The sequence below is a fragment of the Amblyomma americanum genome, chromosome 1 (assembly GCF_052857255.1).
Source record: "Amblyomma americanum isolate KBUSLIRL-KWMA chromosome 1, ASM5285725v1, whole genome shotgun sequence".
NCBI lineage: Eukaryota > Metazoa > Arthropoda > Arachnida > Ixodida > Ixodidae > Amblyomma > Amblyomma americanum.
This window is the reverse complement of record NC_135497.1, coordinates 360,218,375-360,230,328: the sequence shown is the minus strand read 5'-3', so window position 1 is coordinate 360,230,328 and position 11,954 is coordinate 360,218,375. Positions and strand designations below refer to the sequence as shown.

The window sequence follows — 11,954 nt, the reverse complement described above, 5'->3', positions numbered from 1 at the left end:
CCCATAACGCGAAAACATTTTCACAAGACCCTCCGCCACTTGGATACAATCAATAGTTCTCAGTGGAATAGCATCAGGATAACGAGTGGCCACGTCAACCAGAGTAAGCACAGATCTATTGCCATTGGCGGATACTACATCCTTAAGATTCGCGAACTCTTCCACTTTGTTGTGCTAACGCGGTATTATTATTCAAATCAATATAAGACTCCCGTAAAAATACATGTCACCTTGAGAAAAACGGAACGTTCTGTTAAGCCACGGGTTTATACAAACTATGGTAAAATGATGCGAAATTATTATGCACCGACTGTATTTATTAAAATTCCCGATGATCTATGTATTGCAAATAACAAGTGTAGGATGATGATGGACATAAGAAATTGGTGTGCAAATGTATTGCCTTGTATATAGCTTGAGTTGTTTCATATGGGCTATTTTGTGTTCAGACTTTTTTCTCGGTGTTAGCATGACTGTTAAGAAAAGAAATGTATTCATACAAAGTCATTTCTCCACCTGCTGCCTCATCAGCCAAAAGCAATATGTGCTTAGGCAGACCAGAATGTATGAATATGTACGCATACAGAATAAATTTTGATTTGATTTGATTCGGAGGGATTGGCCCCACATTGTCAATAGCCACTCGCTGAAACGGTAGGTCGATAGCTGGCATCTTGCCCAGAGGTACTGGACCAACTCTTCCTTTCGGAACTGTGCGCTGGCACACGTCACATGAGCGAACAAAGTGCTTAACGCCACTCTGAATACCCAGCCAAAAGAACTCCTCGGTGATCCTAGACACCGTTTTTTGAACACCCTGGTGTCCGGAAATAATGGTGTCATGTCCTAAGCGTAGCACGTTCTCTCGCATATCTCTTGGCAACACCAGCTGTTGGACCCGCCTTCCTGAACTAAATATGCATTCCCTAGGCAGAAGACCATTTACGAATTGATATTCGAATGACGTACGACTCTTTCTTTTCACTTTTTTCCCGGCTCATTCGAAGCAGGCCTTCAAGCGCGGGTCTTCTTTTTGCCTAATTGCAATTTTGCCCGGTGTTACGCTAAGGCACATCGTAACAGGAGTAGAGAGCGGACGCTGCGTTGCTCGAGCTGTCGCTTGAGCTCTTCTCTCCACTGCCGACGAGAAACTGACTGCACCCGTCTGAGCTGTCGCGAGCCTTTCCTCCTTTAGATGTTTTTCAACGTCGAGCATCCTCCACTCGGGATCGGGGTCTTCGACACTTCTTGCACCCGTATGTTTCCAAAGATGAGATCGTAGATGGGTTGGTCTACGCATTTTGCCACTATTTGCCCAGTATAATATGGCGTGGACACTAGAATGCTGGCTTCAGGAAGGTACTTTACTGTGCTATCTACGAGAGTGACGCCCGACGCTTCCCCTGTACGATCCTCGTCCTTCACCAGGCTTCTCCAAACCAAAACTGTGATGGCTCCGCTGTCTCTAAGCAACAATATAGGACGGTCCTCTATTTCCCAACCACCACCGGCATTGCTGCTTTCGACTTGGGTGTTCCACTCACAGCCTCATTTTCCAGCTTCCAGCGGTGTTTGCTCTCCTTTCAGCTGTGGAACTTCGAGTGGCTGACAAGTTCTACCCTAGAGTCGACAACGCATGCAGCTCGGTCCTGCGTTCTGTATCGGCACTCATCCATAGTATGACCCCTCCTCTTACAACCCTGACACACAACCTGTGCTTTTTTGGGCAGCGCTACTAGTCCGACAGTCAGCTGCACGGTGTCCCACCTTGCCGCAGAGAACACACTTTACTGGCACCTTAGATGCACCGCCATATGCTCTTGATTTTGCCGCATCATTCTCTAGGATTTTTGGGTTTCCTCCTTTGCCTTACTCAAATTCCTTAGCCCTTCTGCCTCGAGGAATCGGTCTGCAGTGTCGGCGAACTCTTCCAATGAACACAACTTTCTTTCCTTCAGGAATAGCGCTAGCTTTGAGCTGCAACACGTTAAAAATTTCTCTGTGACCAGCTTGTGACGCACCCCTTCAAAACATTTTTCAGCGTTTAACATATAAAGCCACCTATCAAAATAGTTGGTCAGCCTGCAGGAAAACTGCTTAGCTGTTTCGCGGTGCGAAATCTCTCACGAAAACCCTCTGCCGTAAGCCTGAATCTTTGGAGGAGCGCCTTTTTGACTTTCTCGTAGTCCATGGAATCAGCAGCAGGCATCCTTCTAAACACATTCAGCACCTCTCGGACATAACCCATACTCAATGCCGTGGCCCATTCACAACGCTCCCAGCCTTGCCTTAAAGCTATCCGCTCGAATCGTTGTACATATGCGTCCAGATAATTTCTTTTGTCATCGAAGGGAGCCATCAGCTTCCTTGGACAAATTCTGGCCGGTCTAGAAAATTCTGTACCCGCAAAGTAACGCTGATAATTGTCCGTGATCTCCTCATATCCTCCCGCGACATGCGCCTGTTTCCACAAAATAAACTCCTTCTCCCGTTCTATCCTTATTTTTTCCTGTGCTTCTGCCTCTCAAGCTCTTTTAGCTTCTCGCTCTTCTGCCTCGCGAGCTCTTTTCTCTTCTTCGTCCTCTGCCTCACGAGCGTCTGCGCGCGCTTGCGCCCTTTCCTCTCTCTGCCTCTTTCCCTCCTCCTCATAGAGATGCATCGCTTCTTCCGTGCTTAACCCTAGCTTGAGCGCCAGTTCTAACGTTCTTGCCAAATCCATACTTTCGGTCGTCGAGAGATGGGAAAGATCCGAGACAAAGCAAAAAGAAAAAGGAAATGTATCCTGGCACAGGCTCGCCACTTATCTTTGTCACGGATCTCCCCAGAGAACACTCGGATCGAAAGAGTGAACTAGGCGACAGGTGTACACAAACAAACGCACATTTAATAAACCCTACGTGACACACACACTAGAACACAAAACTAACAAAACTGACACATAACACAGAGACATTAAATACACACGACCCGGGCACACTGCTACCAGCGTCTACTACTAGCGTTCTACTATTCGTGGTCGGCGTTCGTGTTCACGGTTGGTTCGGAGCGGCTGCGGCGTTGTATGGATCCAGTAGCCGGCGTCGAGGCGGCGTTCGACGTGATTGGGCCGGCGTCCCTGGCGGCGTCGCTGGCTGCGTCGTATAATCTCCAGGTCCAAGCGCCCGTGTAGGTGATGCCGGTGTTGTTGGCATTGGGGGCACCACCCGGATGAGTGGCAACAGCGCTGGAGACACCCCTGGCCGTAGCAGGTGGTAGCGTCCTCCGTTGACTCCCCGGAACGGGCTCAGGCACGGCATGAAGTCCACGATGCGAAGCCGTAGAACGCGAGCTCACCGGAGCAGTAGCCGGCATCGTTCTCTTCCAGCCGATGTGTCCCTGACCCGCCGGAGCCTCCGCTTCTCTGATGTTCCGCCCGTGCCTCGCTCTCCCTCGCCCTTTTATAGCCTTGCCGTTAGTCCACGTAAGCCTTGTCGTCATCTTCTTATTCTTCTCTTCTCCACCAATCATCTCTCTCCACCTCACCGAATGCTTCTTCATCTTTTTTATTCTTCGGTTAATCCACATCGTCTTCTTCACCCTCTTTCCTTCATAATTTTATTTTGGCCTCCTTACTATCTGTGACAATTGTGCAAGCAGCATGGTGCCCCTTGCGGCGGAAGATGCCGTCAGGAAGTCAGGACCAGCCAGGTCCACACGCCCTGCATTTTCAAGCTGCGCGACGAACAGAGGAAACACGCGAGGCAGCAGATGTTCGGTGGCGCCACCTTCCTTCGCTGCTACGCTCCAAACAAGGGTCTTCACACACCCATACTTTGCTTCTCCACCTATCTTGTCTTTTTTAACGGCGGTCAAAAAATTGACTCAAATTGCGCTGTAGAAAAGTAGATATATAGCGTAGTCGAAAGCGCCTTGCAAATGATTATCCTGTAATGAGAGTGAGTGGTGATCTTTCTTGGAGCGCGTACTACAGCTGTGCTTCTCCTTAGCACCAAACGATATTTTCTCATTTACCTCAGGGGACATTGGAAATGTTGCTCAGATAGCAGCACTTGAAATTATTCATTTGCTCTTGGAGCAAAAGTTGGTGAAAGAAATCAATGTCAAATGTATTGACGCATCGTATTTCCAAAATGCTTCTTGCTTCTGACTTCCGAGAGTTTTAAAGAACACCACTAATCGCTGTATAAATAATGTTTAATCGCATATGGTTCCATTTCAAATTAACATGTATTAACTGGTAACATAAAATCCGGAGACGAAATCTTCCAAATTTCCACCTTCACCCACAAGGCCGGTATAAGATTATCATGAAATGGGTGAAGCGCGTCCTGGTGCGACCTGCGTAGAAGAAAAGAGTGCATGAGGCTAAATGCACGAACGTTTTTGTCATAAAATTTCTGTCACTGATGCCTATGCATTATATTGTCCTCTGTTGCAACAAGTATTTGCATTGCTACTTTAATTGTATTTTCTGATTGCCTTTTATAGGTATCACGTCATGTATTCAATTTATGCTTTTTTGTGCCATATAATTGTTATATTGTTTGGTGTCGTGGTTTCTCTGATATTTGAGCTAAGTGGTCTGCTGCCGCCTGTATCAGATAGCAAAGGCCAAGTCAGGCCTACCGCTTTTTGCTTTGGCTTCTCCTTTCATTTTGACAGAAATAAACAGCAAGCCAAACCAAGCGAAACATGTTTGCATGGCTAACAACAGCGACTCTAAAATATTTTTTTCGGGAAGCCGGATTTCGTAATTTTCGACATCTGACAAACAGACAATTGCAAAATATGGCATTGGTTGACATAAGTAAAGTGATTAAGGGGGCAGCACATTTTCGTGTACAGTCAACTGCATTGCCGGTACTGGAACAACTTTCGCTAATACCCTGCTAAGATAGCTTTAGGGATGGATTGATAGTGGCCAGGCTATCCCAGGTAGCATTACTCGTCGCGGCTGCCGCTGTGGGTCTGGTTTCGTGAGGACAAAAGTAAAACCTGCATAGATTCCTATTGAACTGAAAAATATAATACAAGTGCAATATTACAACCGTCCCGTAAGCACCCGTGGGAGTTTTGCTACACACTTGTGGAAAAAATTGCTTCCCGATATAATGCAGTATGTTGCAAGAAGAGCCATTGCTAAACAAAATTTCGAATTTTAACATACAAGCTCCATAACAAAACTACTCCAAAAAAGCTCCAAATGAAACAATACTGCGCTGTAAAGATATTTATTATGTTTCGGGCCTTTAATCTCTCCCGAACTCACCTGTATTACCATATTAGTCGTAACTGTGCTCTCTCGCAAAATTGAGTTGCCTGCTTATGTACTTAATTCCACTGGGTATTCCTATTATTCACAGGCTCAATTTGGCTCACGCATCCGATGCGCACGAACTTGGTGAACAAGAAGCTCCGCTGTAAATAAAGAATTCCGGTGGAAAACGCACAAGTCAGGCATGAACGCCAAATTAATTTTAAGTTGGACCTTGATTCCAGCCTTTGACGAAATATTGACGGACAAAGAAATGTCGCCATTCTGCCCTGAAGAAAGCCAACATGGCACGGCATAGGAGAATGCGAATTCGTTGAGCGAATATCTGGGGTAAAATAGAGCAAGTATAGATGCTGCTAAATAAACTACAAAAACTTTCAGTGTGACTGCTTCTCAGCGAGAGGTTTCAGCCTTGGTGGGATTACAGATTTTTCTGGCAGAAGCCTGCGCCGATTATTCAAAATTTCGTGCTACTTTTCACTCGCTCGTTATAACCAAATTGTCGCCTGCATTGAGAACTCGACAAAGTTTCGCTCGAAACTGTAAGTGCGCTCTACTGGCAATGCTATAATATTTATACGCTTCAGCGTGAAAACAGTTATGAGAAAGCTGGGATTTTTGTTTTAGACTCTCCCAAGTTGTGTTTGGAAATAAGTATGAGCAGCTAAGATGGCTGAGCCACACTGCAGTAGAATTCCGGATATCATATTCATTGATGTATGTAGGTGAGGCAAAGGTGTGTAAAATTGCCTGATTTTTAGCAGTCATTCTGCTGCGGTCACTTGGAATGGCTAGGCACGCAAAGAGGTGATTTTAAATAATACGAAACATAGTTACGTGTATGCTACGTCCCCAGAAGTAATTAGGACGCGTGCGCCTCGTTGAGTACAATTCCCGCTAGTTTGCTTCCTGCTGGCTTTTTTTGTGAACATACTGAGTTAGAAATTCGACATCGCTTCGCGAGAAATGAGACTGACCATAGACATAATCGGCACAACCCCGTTTTGTGGTTTCCGGGATCAGGAAATTCATATATAGGATAAATATTCAAAGCAAAGATTGCGGTCAGAAAGAGAAAATCGCAGCACTATTTCTATGCCACAGCCTACAATATATATATATATATATATATATATATATATATATATATGTGTGTATATATATATATATATATATATATATATATAAAATTAAACATTCCCCTATGCCTCATATTGCCCTCATTTCCTTATATATATATATAAGGAAATGAGGGACTCATTTTGACAAACTTATGAAGGGAGACAGTCACTGAAACCAAGGGGCATAGGGGAATGTTTAATTTTTTTATTTTTTTAATGTCTGGTGCTAATCAATGGGATAATAATACATACATTAATCTATCTGTTTAAAGCAAATTATAAAGCAGCAGAAAAATCAACCATGCCGCCGGTGGGAAACGAACCAACGACCTCAGAATATCGCGTCCGGTGCTCTTACAAACTGAGCTACGGCGACGGCTGTCCAATCTGCTGCTCTCGTGGGTATTTATGTTTATTCGGCGTAAGCGAACCTTGAGAGTGTTCACCAGCGCCACCCTCGTCCATAGCGGCGGACGTAGCACGTCCTGTATTACTGCGAGTGGGACGTGGACCGTCATATAACTGCGAGGGCGGAAACTGTGCGAGAGCCCTCTTATGCTACCTATGGCATCAAGACTGCCAGAACAAAGACCCTCGTTAAGCAATTAGCAGACCACGAGGCATTCATTTCCAACTGGGCAGCTTTTCGCCGTGAGCTGCTCGCTACATTCAGCTCGAATGAACAAAAGGAAAATGCTGAAATCGCCCTTCGCTCTAGGTCACAGCAGTTCGATAGCGTGGCCATGTTCATGGAGGACATGACCCGCCTCTTCAATCGGGCCGACCCGGCCATGCCCGAAGCTACAAAGGTGCGGCACCTAATGCGTGGATTAAAGGAGCAGGTGTTATCTGGCCTCATGCGTGACCCGCCCAGCACCGTCACCGCATTCGCTAAGGAAGCTACGAGCATGGAACGTTCATTGCAGGAACGGAGTGCCCAATACGGCCGTCATGCAAATGTAGCGGCCGGTTACTACTGCACGTCCTTACCAGGTCCCGTGGATGAGGCGCTGCGAGAGCTTGTGCGGAGCATTGTTCGCGAAGACCTGCGACAGCTCCACTTGGATGCTCCATCGGCAAGCACACATTCCACAGGCGATGTCCTCCGTGATGAAATTCGGCGGGTGGTGCAGCCACCACCAGCACCACTATCAGAGCCGTACGTAATGTCCTACAACGATACTCTGCGCCGACCTGCTGCCCCCGCGCCGCAAGCGTTTCGCCCCGTTGCCGAACCACGACCGCCCCATCGTTACCTGCGTCCCGTCGAGCAGCAGCAGAACCTGTGCCCTCCTTTCAGCAAAGCGCACGTATGGCGAACATCCAACAATCGCCCGCTCCGCTACCACTGCGGGGAGCCCGGCCATATTCTGCAGAATTGTCCGTACCGGCGGCTGGGTTTGCGAGGATTCCCACCAGACGCCCCTCGACCGCGCTATGGTGAAAGACCGCAGGACATAGAGGAGAACCTGGCCACTCAGGTGCTGCCCCCGACCTCGCAGCGGCGCCAATCGCGATCGCCGTCCCCAAGGCGCTTTGCTTCACCCAGGCGGCCCTCATCCTCTGGTCAGTTCAGAGGCACGTCCCTTCGCCGGGAAAACTGAAGACGGCATCCTCCGGGGGTAGGGCCACCGCCGCTGCACAGAGTCAACAGCCTCCACCCGACAATTTGACGCGACGGCCCGAGCGGCGAAGACCCGATCCGACGTGCTGCGAACGATTAGTTGCTGCTGAAATTTGTGTAACCGCCGACAGTCATGAAGTGACCGCAGTCGTTGATACCGGCGCTGATTTTTCTGTCATGAGCAGGCATTTCGCCACAACCCTCCGTAAGGTTCTGACGCATTGGTGTGGACCCATGATCCGCACCGATGGTGGCCATGTAGTGACGCCGACCGGAGACTGCACCTGTCGCATCCAGATCCGTGGTCTTACTTTGACTGGTTCCTTTGCCGTATTAAGTGACTGTTCGAAAGACCTCATTCTGGGCATGTATTTCCTTCAAAAGGATGGCGCGGTCATCAACCTTCGGGAGCTCATTGTATCTTTTTCTGCACAGCGAGCCGTTGACACCAACACCGTGCTCAGCAGATTAACGTTGCGCGTATGTGACGACCACATAACGATCCCTCCGCGAGCCAGCAAGTTCATCACTGTCGAGTTTAATGACAGCACCGGCACTCTTGGCATCGCTGAAGGGAACGTTTCGATGCTACTCGCTCGGCAATTTTGTGTCGCTGGAGGCCTAGTAGAACTTTACAACGGTCGCACCGACATCTTGATCATCAACTTTTCCCGTGAACCACAGCATTTAACGAAAACAGCGGTCATCGCTTATTTTGACGAGCTTGGAGAGTGTACCAGGCAGTGCTCTTCGTCCACCGCGTCAGACCTCGACGAGACGACGGCTACAGCCATTCCGACCGACGTAAACCCGCACCTCTCGGCCAGTCAGAAACGCTGCGTGGAAAACCTTATCTCTTCATTCCGCGACTGTTTTGCATCGATTTCCAAGGTACGACAGACGCCGCTTAACAAGCACCGAATTATCGTTGCTGAGGACCAAAGACCACTATGCCAGCATCCTTATCGCATGTCTTCAAAAGAACGTGATGCCATTCGCCGTCAAGTTACTCAAATGCTTCAGGACGACGTCATACAACTGTCCACAAGACCCTGGGCATCGCCTGTTGTTCTCGTCAAGAAGAAAGATGGCACCCTCAGGTTCTGTGTGAATTACAGACGCCTCAATAACGTCACGAAAAACGATGTGTATCCCTGCCACGCATTGATGACTCCCTAGACCGCCTGTGCCATGCCACCTACTTTTCATCCCTTGACCTCCGCAGTGGGTATTGGCAAATAGAGGTCGACGAACGCGACCGAGAGAAGACCGCCTTTATTACTCCCGACGGTTTGTACGAGTTTAAGGTGCTCCCTTTTGGCTTGTGCTCTGCCTCTGCCACATTCCAATGAATGATGGACACTGTGCTGTCTGGCCTGAAATGGCAGTCGTACCTCGTATACCTCGACGATGTTGCAATCTTGTCTGACACATTCGATTAGCATCTGAAACGTTTCCGGGCTGTTTTCGAGGCCATACGTTCCGATGGTCTCTCTCTCAAGCCAGAAAAATGTCACTTTGCGTTTCACGAGTTCAAGTTTCTTGGTCACATTGTGAGCGCTCGAGGTGTTAGTCCGGACCCCGAAAAAACGCCGGCCGTAGCTGCTTTCCCCAAGCCAACAGAAAAACGGAGCCTGCATCGTTTCTTGGGCCTCTGCGCGTACTATCGCCGGCTTGTTTACAATTTCTCTAAGCTAGCAGAGCCTCTGACCGGCCTGACGAAAGACGCTGAACTCTTCTTTTGGGGTGAGGACCAGGATAGAGCCTTCACGGAACTCAAGTCCCATCTCCAATTTGTGCCTCTGCTTGGTCACTTCGACGAAGAGGTCGACACGGAGCTGCAAACTGATGCCAGTAACGTTGGTCTCGGTGCGGTCCTTGTTCAGCGACAGGATTGTCTAGAACGCGTGATTGCTTACGCCAGTCGCACTTTATCCCGTTCAGAAGTCAATTATTCCACCACGGAAAAGGAATGTCTGACTGTGCTCTGGGCAGTTACGATATTTCGACCGCACTTGTATGGCCGCCCGTTTCGGGTCGTGAGCGACCATCATTCACTGTGTTGGCTGGCGAACCTGAAAGATCCCTCGGGGTGGTTTGCTCGATGGAGCCTTCGGTTACAAGAATTTGATGTCACCATCGTGCACAAGTCCGGCCAGAAACACAGTGATGCTGACTGTCTCTCGCGCGCTCCTATTCCCTGCCCCACGGACGAGTCCGACGACGATTCCGCTTTTCTGGGAGCTGTCACCACACCCACCCTTGCCCGCCAACAGAGGGACGACTCCGAGCTGCTGCCCCTCATCGAGTACCTTGAGGAGACCGCTCCATCACCACCTCGACTCTTTAAGCGCGGACTGTCATCGTTTTGCTTGCGCGATGGTGTCCTCTACAAAAAGAACTACGGCCCAACAGACACTGTCTATCTGCTTGTAGTGCCTACAACGCTTCGTGACGAAGTTCTACGTGCGTGCCATGACGACCTTCCCTCGGGCCACCTCGGGTTATCCCGCATGTTAGCATCATACGTCACAAGTACTACTGGCCCAGGCTTGCTGTGGTTGTCCACCGTGCGAACCTGTCGTGAGTGTCAGCGCCGGAAGACGCCGCCGACTAAACCAGCCGGGCTCCTGCAGCCTACCCAGCCCCCGCGCCTCCCATTTCAACAGGTCGGCATGGACTTACTCGGTCCATTTCCGGAGTCTTCCATGGGTAAAGGCGCGCTCACATTAGCGGGAAAACGCGCAACGCAGGACGTTATCCGCGCGCCGCTTCCCGCACAAGCCGGTTTTTCTCCCGCAGACAGCCTGCTGTGCAGTCCCGCAGAGCGATGGGTCCGGTACCTATTTTTCCCGTGCCGCTGACGAGAACAGCCAATGGGCGCCGACCGTGAACCGTGACGTCGGACCCAGTTCAGTGACCCCGTCGGCGGAGGCGGAGGCTGCGCGCGTCCGGCCGGCCGGCCGAGTGCTGGCAAAGCAACACTCGGCGGCTGCTTTGCCAGCACGGACATGCGACTTGAGACTGTGCAAAAGCAGCGAACAAACAAGTATAAGTACGATTACCATAGCCAACAGCTCATCGTTGGAACCAGCCATCCTCGTGACAAAAAGGGCGACGGGAGGAGAGCTAGCAGACGATCAAGACGACGACGCGAGAATAGGGCGCGCTTTGTCACGTGAAGATCCCCTTCTCTTTCTGCTCGTTCGGGTCCTCCCTCAGCGCCTCCTCTCTCCACATTTCAAGACAACCGCAGCGAGAAAACGCGCGCAGTGTGAGCGTCATTCCGAGGAGCTGCGAGGCAGCGTCGACGTTGACGCTGTGCCGGTGCGGGAAGCTTCCCGCTAGTGTGGGCGCGCCTTAACCGATATATCGCTGTTGCCACTGACTATCTCAGCCGCTACTGTGAGACAAAGGCCCATCGCCGTGGCACCGCCGCCGAAGTTGCACAACTTTTCATTCACAACATTGTGCTTCGTCACGGAGTCCCAACAGTCGTATTAAATGACAAGGACACCACGTTTACGTCGGCACTTACAAGCGAGGTACTTCGACTCAGTGGCACCAGCCATCGCAAGACTACAGCGTACCATCCGCAAACAAATGGACTCACTCAGCGGCTTAACAAGACAATTGCCGATATGCTTGCTATGTATATCGACGATGACCATGCGAACTGGGACCGGATACTGCCTTACATCACGTTCGCATACAACACTGCGCTCCACGAAACGACACGCTTCACTCCGTTCCATTTGGTGCACGGTCGCGAAGCCTTGACCATGCTGGACGCCATGCTTCTTCCGGATCCTACTTCCTCTTCTCTCGTGGACGCTGAACAATTTGTTCGTGACGCCGAAGCCGCTCGCCAAGTTGCACGACAACGGTGCCAACGACAACGCGACACCGAGCGCTGCAACCTCCGCCGCAGGGA

The 11,954-nt window shown here is 49.8% G+C and overlaps 1 protein-coding gene across 1 annotated transcript in view; it reads right to left on the bottom strand.

The window, feature by feature from the left end:
* Positions 1–3,665: 3,665 nt before the first annotated feature.
* The window catches only part of LOC144121828 (uncharacterized), a 24,903-nt gene continuing 16,614 nt past the window's right edge, over positions 3,666–11,954 (bottom strand). Inside the window, exons 3-4 of the mRNA XM_077655243.1 lie at positions 4,288–4,338; positions 3,666–3,711 (exon numbers count right to left, since the gene is read on the bottom strand). Coding sequence (XP_077511369.1) covers positions 3,666–3,711; positions 4,288–4,338 — 97 coding nt within the window. The remainder of the gene's footprint in view (positions 3,712–4,287; positions 4,339–11,954) is intronic.